General features: G+C 28.7%; 1 protein-coding gene across 1 annotated transcript; it reads left to right on the forward strand.

Annotated features, from left to right (window-relative positions):
• Nucleotides 1-2,585: 2,585 nt before the first annotated feature.
• On the forward strand, nt 2,586-18,399 carry LOC122272067 (calexcitin-2; the record flags this gene model as incomplete). Its single annotated transcript, XM_043055098.2, is given in 6 exon segments — nt 2,586-2,939; nt 5,724-5,836; nt 8,364-8,416; nt 15,413-15,550; nt 16,962-17,070; nt 18,302-18,399. Coding segments are annotated over 5 exon segments (492 nt in total), but the record flags the coding sequence as incomplete, so codon positions are not given.
• Between the last annotated feature and the right edge of the window lie 349 nt (nt 18,400-18,748).

Consider the following 18,748-nt stretch of genomic DNA (forward strand, 5'->3'; position numbering starts at 1 on the left):
GCTACTGTGGTTTTTCTAGCTTTGTTTCTCGCTTTTATTTTTCCAATTTTCGCTAGCAACTTTACGTTTTATATTTCAAATCATTTTTGTTTCCTTTCATTCTCGTCTGACAAGTTTGAAAATGGGAGCCTATTTATGAGCGCTTGAGAAACGGCGACTGTTATTTCCAATTTGCATATTTTGGAAGCGAATGAAGTTTTTAATCAAACAACTCTATATGGTTCTATATTATAGTAACTCAAATATAATCAGAAGAGCCGTGATGGCTCGGGGGATAGAGCATTCTCCATCCAATGAGATGAACCGGGTTCGATCCCGGTGATGGCTGGTCGATACGAATTCCGCATCCGGCTTGCATGGACCACAGTGCTGACGTGAAATACCCTCAGTGGTAGACGGATCACGGGTTAGAGTCCCTTTGCCGTCAGGCTAACCTTGGGAGGTTCTCGTGGTCTTCCTCTCCGTGCAACTCAAATGCGGGTTAGTTCCATCAAAAAGACATCCACGAAGACCAATTTTCTCCCAATACTCAATCCTGGAGTTCCCTTGTCATCTGGATTGGGTTCAAAGTTACAAGGCTACGGAGTTTAACATTAGTAGTCGTGAACCCATAAAATTGGGTCAGCTGTTCAACGACGGTTATTAAAATAAAATATGGTCAGAAGTTTTAACAGTATTGCCGATAATACAAAAAACTAAGATATACTTTATAGAAAGGATAAAAAATGCTTGAATTTGTACTCAACTGGACGCTTAAGTAAATAAATAATAATGTATATAAAATAGAGTAAAATTAATTTAGGCTTCGAAATTATTAGATATCAATGATTGCTACATGCATTGTTTTACAATATTATTAAGAATTTTGTAAAGTGTTGTGAGAAATATTGGATACAAGACAATTCTCAATGAAACCAAAATGAAGTGATCTTAAACCAAGCAATGTGTTGGAAATCATTATTCAAACAAAATATATTAAAATTAGTAATGAAAACGTAGATTTAACTTAAACGTAGAATATCCACAATAATTTCAGATCGTTTTTTTTTTTCCTTCTTCATTTTTTTCCGGTATCCACAAAGCTGTGGAAAAAAAGCTCAAGACCCCCGATATATAGAACACTGAAAGATACTGAGTCGAATTAGACTTTTCCTTTCTCTCATCTTCTTTTTGGTTTCCTTTTTAAAATCTATTTTTGTTATTGAAGATTTGAAAACTTCAATCATGTAGATAAATGCCAAATCTTAAAGCCTAATCATAGATGCTGAAAGTCATGGTCTCTCCATTACCATAGCAACCATAAAATTATATAGTAAGATAGATTTAAACACTTTTACATGATTAAGGTGAAGTTTCAAGCCCAAAATTAAATATATTCTAAAGGCCCCTCACCTGGTACATCATTTTTAAAAATACTTAAAAATGGGACCAAATATAATAATAATAAAGTAAAATTTTTTTAAGATTTCCGCTATTAGAAATTAAATTTGAAACAAATCATAAAACTTCAAGTCATTCATTTTTAAGACACCACAAAAATAGCGGATCAGTCGCAAACTTTGCGGGCCCCTTTAAATATTCTCCTTCTGTGGTGGTTCCGGTAAAATAAATCTCACTTAGAATCCTAAATTGTTGCCTATATTATTGAAATAAATATATTTGTTTGTTATTTTTATTTCCTTTTCGAGTTTAATTCTCAAAAAGAAAAAACTTTTTTTTTTCTTTTTTTCTACATAGTGTTTAATTTTTATGTACACATCGTTAGTGGCCCTTAAAAGTAAGAAGTTTTGTATTTAAGGGTCCCAATTATATAATCATTTAAAAATTATTCGATACATACATTATTTTATCTAGATGAAATACTATAAGAGAATATTTTGGATATTTCAAAAAATAAGTAAGAAAGTAATGTAAAGCAATTCCACAACAGTCCATTGTGGGTTAGTTGGATCATGGAAATTAAGGCTTGACACTTTCATGAACTACTGTATAATTATGGCAATGTCAACGGCATTGAGCACAGACCGCTTTTACAAACCAAAGAAACTGGGTAAGCATCAAGCCGTTATTGGAGATCAAAGCCCAATCTTTTGGAATGATAGTTCATTTTCCAAACCATTGAACCATAAAATATATAAATTTTTATTGTCATTAAAAACATTTATTTTACAAGCACTCTTCCCCCACCCCCTATTAAGTTCAAGGAATCGACACAGCTTCTCTAGACCTTGTACAAATGCCCCGTTTGTGCGACCTTATGACGTCACTGAGAACGATAATAATAATAGGGCCCCTCAAAAAATTCACCTAGGATCTTTCAAAATATGAGGACTTAAAGCATCCATGAAAGAGACTTCACAAAAAGTTTGATTTAAGCATTTACCAAATCTAAAGATGGCTTTAAACATCCATCTTATCTTATATAAGTAAAACAATTCTTTCCTTATCAAACTAAATCAAATATAAAACAAAAACCAAATACAACTTTTAGCTTGCATATAAGATAATGGATGGGAATATCTTTATCTGTTAATATTTTTTGTTCTTTTTCATCGCAGCCACCTGCAAACGATTTCATATGAAAATGACGTCACCGTTTCTCACAGGTACACAAATAACGTTTCCCCTTGCACGTGTCGCAGGCCGCTTAGAATTTATTAAGCAGAGCAAATTAGAAGCCCCGGCCATTTGTCGTAATTTACGAGACATTTTCAATCGCCTGGATTTAACACACAATCATAATGGATTTTTAACGGCTTTCAGTTGATGGTGGTGATCTTATTGTGTTCTGAGAAATGTGAAGCAGTTTCGAAAGTGTTCTAAGGACTGAGCTCAATATTCATTCGCCTTAACGCACCTATTGAGTTGGAGTTATAGTGCCAATCTTGGGAGAGAATCTTAAGTTCGGCACGTTATGCATTCATAGGAGATTTTTAAAGGTAATGATTTTTAAATTTTTCATATCTCTCTTTTTTTAATTGTAATTATGTTTAAGAGGTAAGACCGCTATGACCGATTAAAAGAAAATAGAATTTTTTTAATTTTTATTAATACATAAACAAGTACAATGGGGAAAAATATTCACCTGAATGATTTTCTATTTAATAATCGGAATTTTGCATATATATTAAGATGCAAACATATTTCTACTAAAGGCACATGTTGAATGCATACTAATATTTAAAATTTGGAAATAAATATACTATTAAAAAAATCATTATTTCATTTGCATCTTAAAAGGGAAGTATACATTTGTAAAATTCCTATTGAAGCGAAAACAAGCTTAAATTAAAGCGCATGGTCAAAAATATGGAAAATGGTGAAAATTTGCCTTAACTTCAGCCCATGAGTCATTTAATTATAATATTAAAAAAAAACCTCGAGAGGTTATGCATTTGGGACCAAGTGTTTATGATATCTGAATCATGTCTTAGAAGATGCTTGTATCGCAGTGGAGGAAAGATTTTAATTTTTATTTCTTAATACTGAGAAGTGCTTTTTTTTTTTTTACCTTAAAGCATAGATATTAAGAACATATTTGATTTAGACTGAAATCTCCAGTTTTTTGAATGTCTAAAAATTTATGTTTTTAAATAAAAACAACTAATTTAAATTTTTATTTTAAATTTGATTTCCAAAACTAGCTAAGTAAAATTTTAAATTTTTCATCTAAAAATGCTTATTTTTCTTTTATAGCTGAGATAAATTAAAATTAGCGTAAAAGTATTTATGCATTTCTTTTAAATATTTTAATTTCAGAATGAAAAACCTTAATTTTATTTTAAAAAAATTATTGAATGGAAAATTTTTATAAAAGAGAAATAAAACAAGTAAGAAAAATGAAAATAAAATATATTTATTTTATTTCAATTAGAATTTCGACTGAAGAAACTTCTTTTTTTAATGATTAATATTTACAAAAAGAATCCTATTTAGCTAACGAAAAGAAAATAATATCACTTTTATTTAAGCGGATACTAATGTATTTTAATCTAACTTAAGTTTAATGGCGGCCCTCTTTTTATCACGAGGCTCTAAATTTATCCACCATATATCTATATCAGGAACTTTTTGTTTTATATGCATTGAATTCAATTTATATGCTTGACGATTTGATCAACAGACATACTATATGGAAATGAACATTTGATTCAATGCTACATGGAAGTTTTATTTAAACAAATAATTCATTGATTTTCCCGGTAGCCACAAATCTAAACATAAAAGCTTGGAGACATAACTGTCTCGGTTCTAGGAAAAAAAGGAACCGGAATAAAAGGTACGGAAAAAAAGGTCCCCGAAAAAAAAGGTACCTGGAAAAAAAGGTCCCGGAAAAAAAGGTCCCAGGAAAAAAAGGTCCCGGTAAAAAAGGTACCTGTGTAGGGAAAATTCTGTAGGGGAAAATATTTGAAATGAAAAGATTAGATTGAAGCGCTTTTTGCTGTTCCGTGCATGTTTTTTTTTTTTCGTGTCGCGCGTTTTTAACTAATTAAAAAGGACCAATACTTTCACCTCCAATCACGAATAAACATCCAACACATAAATCCTCCCAACTTCCCCGATTGGCTGGCCACTTTAAGCCTCACATTAGCAACTTCTTCACAAAATATAATTTAAAATAGAAAATAACACATTTTTCACTTTAAAAAATTACAAAAAGAAAGTAAAACATTATTGAAAAATTTAAATAGTATCTTCCCGCTTTAAAAAATAATCAAAGAAGAATAAATAAATGAAATAAAAATTTAAAAAAAAGCGTAGTACAACCAGCCCCTTACCCTTCTTCTTACCTCAATGATCTAATCTAAATTATTACAGCTAAAAAGAATATTCATTGAAACAGCGAGAAGCATTCATGCTGCCCAGAAAGCGAGAGGGGAAATATCCCTACAGATTTTCCCTATGGAGGTACCTTTTTTACCGGGACCTTTTTTTCCAGGGATCCTTTTTTCTGTACCTTTTTTTCCGTACCTTTTTTTCCGGGAAATTTTTTTCCGTCTACCAACTGTCTCAAGTACTTTGTCCTATCATGAAGTCTTAAAATGTGTAAAAAAAATATAGAAAAAGGTTCACAATAAAGAAATAAAAGAATAGTCAAATCGAACTAAAAATAAAAGTAATATTCCTGAGCTAAAACAAAAGTGCTGATTGAGTCAATGTGCAGTTTCATTCAACATTCATTCATTCAACATTCTTCACTCAACATTCATCCAACATGCGAATTTCTGTTGATTCTGTTTTACTTTTGCATTTAAACACCTCTTTCTTCCGCATTAAACATCATTAAAACTAAATTTTAACTCTAAGTTACTTTGAAGCTTGCATAAATTGATAAGCATGGCATAAATGAATTAACTCTGTTTATTTACATGAATAGTTTGCTTTTAACTTCTTATTTCTGCCCTGTTTATATCTCCATTTATTTAAGTTCTTTGTTGGCAACGAAAAAAAAATCAACGGTTTTAGGACAAGATATGTATTAGTGTTCTACATATTATCGATGATATGTCACACGTCGTCTCATTATATTTTACTAAATGAGTGTTATTATTTGTGTCAGAGTGAATACATTTCTAAAAAAACATTCATAACAATACCGTAACAACGTCGAAAATAAGTAACTTATATTTAAAGTTTTTGATAGTAATTTTTTTCTATAAGAAAAAGTGTACATATGAAGTGACAAATATCAAGCTATATATTTTTTCTAAATTTATTTCCAGATGCCTTCAAGCTACTAGAATGGGCCAAGATATAAGTAAAATCAAAAAGAATAATGAGCCACTATCTGAATTCAGAAAAAACAAACTCCTTTACGAATTCAATACATTTTATGGTAAGACTATATTTCTTTGATGCTTTCTGACTTAGTGGGTTACATAAAACATTTCTATTATTTATTGATATTTCAATACATTTTGATGAGTTACTGGCGACATATATCCAAAACGGTTAGTCAAACCGTCAGGTTAGAATTGATCGGAAACAGGGGATTGGAACTGACCCATTCAAAAAATATTAAAAATATTACGTTGTAGTGATTTATCGTGCACTTAAAAGCTAAAATACATCGTATAAGGATGTTCCGAATTTAGAAGTTTGATAAAAAGTAAGAGGATTAAAACTTATCACCCTGAGAAAAGAATATGGTCAAAACTACTTGAATACACTAAACTTTACCATGCTTTTGGCTTTACGCTAGATAAAAAATGCTAGATAATTTTTACCGAAGCGCTTTGATAATGATTTTGGTAAAATTTGCAATAAAATATGGTTTTATAACTTATGATAAAATTCGAAAAAAATTTTATAACTTTCAGTAATTTTATCATGATACCTTAGAACACACTTAGAAACAAACATTTATTAGGACAAATATATTTTTCAGTTTTGTATATTTTACTAAATGTGTGATAATAAGAATTTTAACTTTGAAAACCAGAATTTCCGGTAAACCGTTACCATAGATGGAAGAAATCACTAAATGAATGGTTTAAATATTGTATATTTTTGTTTTATTAACCAGAATTTTGTTTTTTTTATTTAGAAATGTCATTACCATACAGTACGCTATTTTACCAGAAATTTTGTTTTTTGGTACATAAGGCGATGGGTCTTCAAGCCACGCTACTGAATTTATCTGGTGACGTTACGAGGGTGATAAGGCCAAAAAAACTTTTACAGGTTACAACGTCACACTAGAAAGCAAATACGAAGGATTTAATTGATTAATTAAGACAAGAATTTTTTGAAGTGGCCCTTTCTGGCATTATTGTGCAATCCACAACGTCGTAAAAACTATTCCTGGATGCAATTGAGGGTGCCAAGTATGTTTTTGATGTCTTCCAGCTACAATAATGAGCAACAACTGCCATCTTTCGTCGCTTCTGAGTTCAGAGCATTCAAGCGATTTTCACCTTCTCAAAGTAGTTTTGCAACCAAACAATGATCCATCTGATGCCCTTAGTCCTCCTTCTGAATTTATCTGAATAATTTAGGAACATTCTATATTTAAATCAAACTCATGATCTATTTTTAATGAATGAGTAGTGACTGTAACAATGAGTATAATCAGTGTTGTTTGTAAATTGTTTAAAAAAAACTTTTTTTAACTCTAGTCACCCAATTAATAGTAATTTCAATTACTCTTGTGATTTTAATAATTTAGAACCGATTTTTTTTCTATTTTGATCAGTTTATAAAACATACGCACACACTGAGTATTTCATAATCATCCTCCTGAATAAATATCTTTAGAATCCTTAATAGTCTAACAAAAGCTCTCAAAACATTTCTAACGCTAAAAAAAAAAAAGAAAAAAAATGTTGTCAAAAAATTGCTGTGCTGAATCTCCCTTCTGTTAGAAGGGGGAACTAAAAACTTCGAAACCATTTTGATTGCCTTATTAAACTTTGAAGCATTTTTTATAATCGCACATCACACATCAACTTTGTTTCCTCTTACAAACAAACAAATTTTGATGTTTTCGGAGTAGTGATTTATTATATTTTATTTGCGTTTTTACATTGTTCTTTGCTTTGCTTTTAATTTTGGACCTGTAATCTTTATGCTTTATTTGCTGCGGTTCTATAAAATAAATGTTAAAGGCGGCTATTACAGAACAGCGTTTAACTTTATTACGTAAAAGGGAAAGTTTCTAAAACAATAATAAAGTTTGCAGAATAAAAATACTGCACTGCAAGTTTTCTAATTTTACCGTATATGTCACATTTGAAATGCTGATTTGTTAGCCAATTACTTTAGGAGAAAGAATCGGTTGCTGTTTTGTTGGATAATTTTAAAATATTCATATTTCTTATAATTTAGAATTTATAACATAGACGTGCTTGAAATGAATTATGCCCGGCTGACAATACATTAATTTTCTCCCAAAAAAGCGCAAATAATAATAAATTATTCAAGTCTTTTGTAGAAATAAAACAATAAAAAAATCCAGTAAAACCAGAAAAAAATAATAGAGAAGGAAAAAGAAAAAAGCTTACTCTTGTTAATATAAAATCTGAATCTTAGCCTTTAGTTTTCCACCTTTGATAAAAATGAAATGATAAAACTAAACCTACAGAAACTTATTTAAATTCAATACACGTAGCTGAAAGATAAAAGCAAAGAAAAAAGCAGGAGGAGCAAGAACTCTCTTATCGTTTTAACTAATAGAAAAATAATTTTTAACCGCGCCTTTTAACAATCTTTTGTTTGAGTTTATACGCTTTCCACTATCTATAATTTAAATTTTTTAAAAATTATCTGCTGAGTAATTGAAAACAAATAAATTTATCTTTTCAACAAAAAAAATTTCACAGAAGAAAAAAAATTTAATGTTATCATTATCATTTTTATTTTAGATTTGAACAAAGACGGTGTGATCACAGAATCTGACTTTTTTATGGTTCAAGAGGTATGGATTTCCTTTATTGATCGCTTTATGTATTTGGTTTAAGAGTTGGTTTATTTTAATCTATAAAAAGGCATTGATTTATATTCAAAGAAATAATACTTTTCAGGAATAGCCCTTTTTTTAATTTTCTTTTCTCTTTAAGGGGAAGTTTTTAGTTAAAAAAAACACAATCAATCAAAACACTTCGTTAAAATTTACAGAGATTTTTTGTTTTCCCATTGAACTAGAAACACAGTAAATTTTACCATATTCTGATGGTTTTTATCGTTTTTTTTTCTCATTTCATCGAATTTGATCATGACAGTTTTCTCTCTCAATATAAAATTTTGAAAAAGAAACAGAAATTTCAAATAGTTCATATTTTATAAAATTAAAAAAAAAAAAAAATTATGAATATGTAACATAGAAACAGGATTGACAAAAATATACCGAAATTATTTTATAATATTGCAGTGAGGACAGTTAGCAAACAATTATCGTATTTTTACTTTATATTAGTCTAATTAATTAATTTTACCACATATTAGTCTATCTAATTAACATGGGATTATTAGAGGATGATTAATTTTTAGAAACAATTCAGATTTAATTTACTTAATCATGTCTAATTTGGTTTAATTATATTAACATTGTGAATTTTTCCCCTCCTCCTAACTATTTCTTAAAATATGCATTCTTAAAAAAAGAAAAAATTTCATTATTTTGAATAAATTACTTCATAAATGTTTTTTTTCTTCGAAATAATATGAAAGGTTAACTCTTTGTCGCACATGAGACACCAATTGCCCATGTTTTATATATTTTTTGGTGCTTTAAATATCAAGTAAAAATAAGTTTGGACATTATTCAATTACAATAAACAGTCTAATAGTGACTAAAAAAATCTATCAGATAATCGGAATAATATTTATACCAATCTAAAATCCGAAAAAAAGTAGTTTCAAAAATGAATTTTTAATACAAATACCAACATTTGTTTTTGTAAATTAAAGAAATTTCAATAATGAATTACTGTTTTTCTTAGATCTAAATAACAGCAAATTTTAAAAATCATTGTTCCGAAGTGAGCCTTCATTCTATATTTTCCAGGGGACACAAGCGTTCTTATCTGCGCCTATCTATTCCTTTACATATCCATAAATTAAGAGAATTCTAAATAAAATATTTTGCACTTATTTTGACCTAAATAAATTCAAAATAATAAAAAAGTCTGAAAAATTTGTTTACGGAAAATTCTGCTTCAAAGGGTTAAAAGTGAACACAGTGCACACAATTTATACCGATTTAAATTTATTAATAACAATAGTTAGTATTGATTATTATTAATAACTCTTGTTAGAGTCGCGATGGCTCAGGGGATAGAGCGTTCGCCTTCCAATGAGGCGAACCGGGTTCGAATCCCAGTCGATACGAATTCCGCATCCTGCTTGCACCGACCACAGTGCTGATGTGAAATATCCTCAGTGATAGACGGATCATGGGTTAGATTCCCCTTGCCGTCAGGCTAACCGTGGGAGGTTCTCGTGGTCTTCCCCTCGATGTAACACAAATGCGGGTTAGCTCCATCAAAAAGTCCTCCACGAAGGTAAATTTCTCCCAATACTTGATCCAGGAGTTCCCTTGTCTTCTGGATTAGGATAAAAATTACAAGGCTACGGAGTTGAACATTAGTAGTCGTAAACCCATAAAATTGGGTCGGCTGATCAACGACGGTTATAAGTAAAATAAAAGATAACTCTTGGTAAAAATTTATAATTTTTAGAAGAGAAGAAAATTCCCTTTGTTTCGTTTATAAAATACGTCATAAATATTACATTTCCACCCCTTTTATAACTATTTTCAAAATACTTTCATTGCAAAAAGATTAACTTTTAATTTTAATAACTTTTTAATAAAATAATCAAGAAATTTAACTCCCTTAAATATTACAAATGATTTAAGGGGAAGACAACAGTAATTTTCTTAAAAATGGCCTCTTCGTTTAAGTTAAATTATTAACGTATATAATTACATTATTTTGATCTACATTTAAGATAGTTAATGTTATTAAAAATGTAGAATGAATCTCAACCACGTTTTATTACATAAAAATTTTCTTTAAAACCTCTTAAAACGAGAATCGAGAGGTATAGTTTTGTAATAGTATTGGTGTAGTTTTCGCTGCGCTTAGCATTTAAAAAAAACAATACCTTAACGAAATAGAGGAATATTGAACAAAGCAAGAAACTCTGACAAGCACTGAGAAAACACTGTTTGCCACCAAAGCTTAATTAACCGTTTCATTCGAATTCTGCACAGAGAAAAAATTTTGAGAAAATTACCTTACTGTAAATTCTGATTTTCAAAATTATAGTTCTTACACATTTAGTTGAAAAAAATGGAAAACGAATTTTAATCGAATCAATTGTTTTTATTCCATGCCCTAAGTATCATCAGAATAAATTTTTTTCGCATAATATAAAAGCATTTATTTTTATTAATCTTACTAAACCTATTACCATAGCGGGAGGGCAAAATTTACAGAGATTTTTGATATTACCATTTAGCCAGAAACACGCTAAATTTTCCCATATTCCGTTTGTTTCAACCATACTTTTCTCTCCGTGTACTACAACAGTAAAAAGAACCACACTGAATAATATAAAGTTCAAAATAATGTTAACAAGCTGTGTTTAAATGTAATAGCGCTTTTCCTTCATAATTTCATAATTTTTTTTCTTTAATATCCTGAGCTGTAAAAAATCCCAGATCAAATTATTGGATAAAGTATCGGCACTTTGGGTGCATCATCTGTAAAATCCATTTTTACATTAAAATATCATATCGTGATTTTTACAGTAATATTTATTTAATTAGTGTCATTCAGTGATTTTATAGTAATTATTACTGTAAAAATTATAGTATACAAGATATTTTGTTGCGTAATATGTTTCAGTAAAGGTGGATTTTGCGGTAAAGAGTACTGGCACTCTGAGTGACGGTACTTTTTACCGGAATTTGATCCGGAAATTTTTACAAATTAAATTAATTCCGACACACTATACACAAGATGTTCTGTAAAAATCGCCTTTTATATGCATCTTTAGGATCCTTATTAAAATTGAAATTGAAAAAAAATTTGAATATTAGAGTAAATTAATATTTAACTGAGTAAAAAACAAAAGCGTCATAGAAATTAAACAAATCACTGTAAAGGAAGGCGAGCGTAATAAACATTCTATGAAAAAAACAGAGAGGAGTTGAAAGACGATTATTAAAAATTCCTTTAAGTTTCAACTTCTAATTAAACCTGTTTCAATGTTTATTATGGACGCCTTCCTGTACTATGATTTGTCTGATCTCGATATCATTTTTGTTTTCTCCTTGGTTACACTTGGTTGTTCTCCTTGATTCATAACTCCCTATATGCATATTTGTTTGTTTTCTTTTTTGGGTAAGGGTCTGAAAGTAGATATAAAGGGTGGTTTTAACAAAAGCATCATATATAATTTTAATGTGACAGCAAAAGGTTAGAATTGGAAAAGATTTGAATTCACATACGCTTCATTACAGAACGCAATTTGTATTTTTATTAAATGAGCCAGAAATCATATTTTTAGGAAAGTGTTTTCAAAAATTCCTTATTAGGCAATTTTTTAAGTATTATAAAATTTATTATAATACTTTAAAAAAATTTTCAATAATACTTTATAAATATATACTTTAATATAAATAGTAATATAATAAATATAAATATATACTTTAAAATTTTAAATAATACTTTATAAAATTTTTCAAAGTTCGTAAAACCAAAAATTTTATTATAAGGAAGATAAATAAAATACGTCATTATGCGAATCTTAAGAATAACGCATTTCGAAAAATGTTTTTGCTTAATAACAAACAAAAATCTTCTATATATCTTTTGAATAAAACACACATTGAATAAGATAGCATGCAGAGTATCTAATTAATTTAAAGCGCAATCGAACTACCAGCATTTAATTATATTCTTAATTATTAACATTTAGAGAAACTTTATTGCTTAAAATTAAACACAACTCATGAATTGAGGTAATTAGCTCATTATTTCCAATGCCGCACATCCGAATACAATACTTCATATCATCAAATCTCATTACTTTCAATTTTGTGTTTCTAATTCCATCCTTTATTGCCTTTAAACAACAAATATACAACTTCATAAAGTTCAGAAATTAAATTACTTTAACGACGTGTCCATTGTTTCATCCGTAATTACTAAAAGTAATTAGTTTTGAAAATATGAAGTCCAATTTATAGTTGTTTTGACAACTGCAATGTAAATCCAATTTTGCTTTAATATCAGAGAGTAAAAGATTTTTGAATAATCTTTTATCAGCAATTCTTATCTTTTTTTTATTCAACATGCTCCATTCTTAAAATATTAATTAAATTAAATTATTAATTAAATTTAACTAAATTAAACTAAATTATAATAATTTAATTATTTTGCTCATATAAAAATAATAATAATAATAATATTTTGAAAATATTTCGATTTTTAGGAATAAATTTATTGTGTGTCCCGTCTTTGCTCTAAACTAGTATCAATACTTTGGGGGGAAATTTTTCTTATATTTATGTTATTAAATAAACACTAGCCTTCTTAGATATAATTTTCAAACATCAAGGATTTTTGAATAATCTTTCATCAGCAATTCTGATCCTTTCTTTATTCAACATGTTCCATTCTTAAAACATTAATTTAATTGAATTATTAATTAAACTTAACTAAATTAAACTAAGTTACAATAATTTAATTATTTTGGGCATTTAAAAATAATAATAATAATTTCTATATTTTGAAAATAGTTCGATTTTTAGGAATAAATTTATTATGTGTCCCGTCTTTTCTCTAAACTAATAGAAATAATTTGGGGGGAAATTTTTCTTATATTTATGTTATTAAATAAACATTAGCCTTCGTTGATATAATTTTCAAGCATCATTTATAAATTTTGATCTATTTTTGAATAAAGAGTTTAAGAAATTTTAGTGTCTGCCATTTTAAAAAATATTTATCACGACAATTGACACTCAAGTGACTAAGAAAATTGTAGTACATTTACATATATTATATTTACATGCATATATTTATAATAAATCAATTCTAAACCCATAACGTTTCACCTGATTTCCACGTCATTTTTGAGATAGGACTCTTATCCTTGCAAGCACGTCATTTCCTTTTAGTCAAATAAGTTATTCATGCAAATTTAAGAAAACTATATGACAGCTACCATAAGACTTATCAGACTCTAATTTTAGTAAAATTATAGTTTTGTAACTTAAAACGACAAGTCAATTAAATGCTACCAACATCTATATATATATTTCTCTTACACGTTTGCGAGCAGGGGGCGCAGCCCACTAGTTATTATTTAATGTATTTGCGATTATCTTATTTCTTAAAATGATTATCACGTAAGTTCTTTTCATAATCAATATTTAAATCACTGCTTATGAGTGCCATAATAAAACAAATTCAACTTCTTTTGAAGGTAAAATGCTTCGTTACAAATTATAATCATGCCAATCGCAGTTCTTTACTTTATTACCGAAACTGGCACTCCATGTAACGATACCCTACCCATTAAAAGTTAGAAACGTACGTTAATTATTTTATTTCAACGTTGCGTGTATAAATAATATTGCTTTTATATCGCTTTTTCGGATTTCAACATTTTAATTAACTCTTTTACACAGATAAATCGTCGTTGTCTCTTATATACATTTTTTTTCTGATGCTCTAATTGCAAGCAAAAATATATTTTGGTATTTTTTAATTATAAAAAACAGTCTAATAGTTATTGAAAAAAATCTGTTAGATTATTGGAATTATATTTGCACTAAAATATAAAATCAAAAAAAAGAGTTTGAAAAAAAATTGTCTTTCATGTTTAAAAATTTATCAATAATTTTCCTTTTAATGAAACAATTTTAAATGATGAATAGCTGTTTCTCTTAAGGTCTGGTTTCTTAGTTAAGAAACCAGGCCTTTAGATCTAAATAATTGCAAATAAGTACAAATTTGAAAAATGATTGTTAGTGAGTCGAGTTTAGAAGTTTTTACCTTCAATGCAGGAAAAGCCACCTGTGTTGCATGCTGTATTTCATAACCATAAATTATTAAAATGCTAAATATAATATTTTTCTCTTATTTTGAACCTAAATTAATACAAGATTATGAAAACAAAGTATTAAAATAAAAAATTTCACGCCAAAATGCTAAATCTTATGGAAAACATGCTTTTATAATTTTACTCCTAAAGTACAGTTGCTAATATACAGTTAAAGAATACAGTTGCTAATATTTTTTCATGCACAAATATTACCCATGCACTTTTGTTTGTCATAAGCATTGTTCAAACTATAAATTGGTTAAGAATAACAATACATTTTAAAGAATGTTACGAATAAAAATGTAAATTCATATAAAATAGAAAATAAATATGAAAATAAAAAATTTACGCCAAAATGTTAAATGTTATGGAAAACATGCTTTTATAACGTTACGCTTACGCAGTTGCTAATATACAGCTAAAAAATACAATTGCTAATATTTTTTCATACACAAATATTACCCATGGACTTTTATTTGTCATAAACATTGTTCAAGCTATAAATTGGGTAATAATAACAACATATTTTATTAAAGAATAACAATATATTTTATTACGAATAAAAATGTAAATTCATATAAAATTGAAAATAAATATGAAAATAAAAATTTTACGCCAAAATGTTAAATCTTATGGAAAACATGCTTTTATAATTTTACGCTTACAGTACAGTTGCTAATATACAGTTAAAGAATACAGTTGCTAATATTTTTTCAAGCACAAATATTACCCATGCACTTTTGTTTGTCATAAGCATTGTTCAAACTATAAATTACTTAAGAATAACAATATATTTCATTAAAGAATGTTGCGAATAAAAGTGTAAATTCGAATAAAAGTGTTGTTTATGTAGTATGTGTGTAAATTAAATGGCTGGGATCCAGATTCCGAAAAGTTCGAGATGACGGAAGACCTGTTTCGTTCCATCTGGAAATCTCTGAGAACGGAAGCAGATGCTGATGATGATGATGCAGTGAGCGCAGAAGAGTGGGTGAGTTTTAAACTCCCATTCATCAAATATATATATTACTGTAATCTCACAAAATTACCTGATGAAAATATTGAGTGTATTTCGATCTCAACTGGATCCACATTTGACAGGATCTAGAAAAGTATTTTAATTATGCTTGTATTTTCTTTTTTTTAACATTTTATGATACAGTAGGGGAGAGTGGGGTCAATTGTAACATTTTTTACTAAACTATTTTTAACTACCAAAAAATCCAATATATTATTAGTATTAATTGGCAGACGAATAAAGTAGACTATCCTCTGCTAGGAAAGAAAAATACCTTATTTTGAATGTTATTATATTAGTTATTAACAATTTTTGACAGTCGTTGACTTGTTACAATTGTCCCCACTTACGAGGTCAATTGTAACAGTTCATAAATTCAGCTAAAACATAGTTAATTATACATATTATCATATTTGGGATATATTTTTTTATTGATCAAAATTATTCGGTTAATAATATTTATTTATTTAAATAAAATTACTATGATAAAATATAAAATTCTAATACCAAAAAAAGTACTCACATAGCGTGAAAATATCTTTTGTGATGTAACTCTTTCAAAAGTACATCAAAATGGTTGCCAGCAGGGGGTACATGCAGATTTATTAAATACACCTTGTGCCCCACCTAGGAACCAAATCTAGAACCCGACACTTGAAATTTTTGCTCTGTTACAATCGTACCCTGTTACAATTGACCCCACTCTCCCCTATATTTTAATAAGTACTGTGAAGATTTTTGCTTGATTGCTTTGCTTGCTCTAAGTAACTAAATAAGACTAAAAAACTGAAAAATTTTCTGAATAAACATGTTTTACTCCAACGAATTTGCGCTCTTGCATTTTGAAATATTGCTAGTAACCCCAATCGAGTAAATATAATCCTTACACATTTGTCTCAAAAACTTGGACCCTATCATAATAATTTTGCTTTTTTCATATCTGTGTAACTACTAAAGTGAACTGAAAATTCTGAATTGTATGGTATCAAAATTTTTACATCATTTTAAACGATTTAATTTTAATTGATTTAATTTTAAATGACATCCTCCAAAAAATGAGCAAAATCTATCACGCAGCAGCTAACACTTGAGAAATAAAATTTAAAAATAAGATTTTTTTTCTTCTTGAAATTTTTTTACATCACATTATTGAATTAAATCCCTTAAGCCATTAAAATGCCTGATAATTTGATCATTAGATCATATGTTATTAAAATATTTCTTTTTATTATCATTATTATTTTGCAAACAATGCGAGACGTCTTGCATCCCTCTTATCTTATTACTATTAAAGCACAAAATTAGTACTGTTAATAAAGTTTTTAACAAACAATCTATTTAATTAATTTTTTCAAGTTTAATTATTTCTGCTTGTGTATTGCAGGTGAAGATGTGGGAAGAATTAGATGAAACTCTAAGAAATGGAAGCAGTGCCCTGCCTGAGTGGTTGACAACGTATCTATGGTGCCGATTCAACATCTACGATAGAACAGGTAATTGTGCACAGAGAGAAAAATTCTGGTAAAGTTATTGTACTGTACGGTAATGGTATTTCTGGGGGGGGGATAATAATTCTGACTAATAAACCCAAAATATATGGTATTTAAACTATTATTTGGAAATTTTTTCGTTCATATGGTAATAGCTTACTGGAAATTCTGGTTTTCAAAATTATGTTTCTTATAAGAGAATGTTCTTATGTTTCTTATTCTCTTATATTATCAGAATAAAACCAAAATATATGGTATGAAAACTATTATTTGGAAATTTTTTCGTTCATGTGGTAATAGCTTACTGGAAATTCTGGTTTTCAGAATTATGTTTCCTATAATTGTGCACACAGAGAAAAATTCTGGTAAAGTTATTGTACTGTATGGTACTGATATTTCTGGGGAGGGGATAATAATTCTGGCTAATAAAACCAAAATATAAGATATTTAAACCATTTTTTTTTTGAAATTTTTTTCGTTCATATGGTAGCGGTTTACTGGAAATTCAGGTTTTCAAAATTATGTTTCTTACCTCCACACATTTAGTAGAAACTGAAAAGTAGATTTAATCGGGAAAAAAATGCTTTCTATCCCATGCTCTAAAGTGTCCTGATAAAACTATCAAATTTTACTTCATTTACCAAAATGTTGTAACCAACTATAAAACTATTTTTTATTGTCAATTTTATCAAAATCGTTACCAAAGGGATTCAATGAAAATTACCGAGCTTGTTGGTATTTCCATAGAGCCAAAAACACGCTAAAGTTTACCATATTTTGTCTGTTTTCATAATACGTTTTTTCTCATTGTGCAATTGTAGTGAAAAGTATTTTCATGCTTTGTTCGTGTATTATTTAAATCAGTAAAAAATAAAATATATAAACCTTCAATTTAACCATTTTTAATGTATTTAACTCTATTTCAGTTTCTTTAAACTCGATAATAATTCGTTAGAGTTTTACAAAAAAAAATTTAAAACGGTATTAGTTCTCCACCCTAATGTGTTTAATATACTTCATTTTTCATATTAATCTAAGAAACACATTTTAAAGATGATGATTATGGAATACTTATTGTATGTTTATGTTAATGTAGTACATATATTGCATAGACACCTATACTGTGTTCTACTATGTCTAAATGTTTAATATTTATTGTACGTATTCAATATTGAAGTAAAGAATTGTCTCTCAAATTATCTCAATGATATATATATCGTATATTTTTGAACAGGTGACGGAGCAATAGATGTCGAAGAATTCTCTTATATTTTAGAAAATTTCGGAATACCCGAAAGACAATCGAAACAATGTTTTATCATGATGACATTGGTAAGGTCATATTTTCCTGGGCATATCAAAGTGCAACTTTTATATTAAGGCCTTAATATATCTTTAAGGATCTAAATATATATTTCTCTATATTTTCCTAATAAAGACATATCGTTCATGCCGGCCAGATGGCCGAGTGGTTAGCGTGTCTGACTGCGGAGCCGATGGTCACGGGTTCGAATCCTGCCCAGGGCATGGATGTTTCTTTCTCTCTGTGTGTGTTCTATGTTGTGAATACCTTTGTGTGTGAATGTGACCTGTCCTATAAACGGGTTTGTGGTAGTGTGACGTGGGCGACACTGCTCCAACGCCGTGGCTTCGCCGCAGATGCCCACTGGGTAACGAGAAG

This window comes from Parasteatoda tepidariorum, chromosome 5 (assembly GCF_043381705.1).
Source record: "Parasteatoda tepidariorum isolate YZ-2023 chromosome 5, CAS_Ptep_4.0, whole genome shotgun sequence".
Lineage (NCBI taxonomy): Eukaryota > Metazoa > Arthropoda > Arachnida > Araneae > Theridiidae > Parasteatoda > Parasteatoda tepidariorum.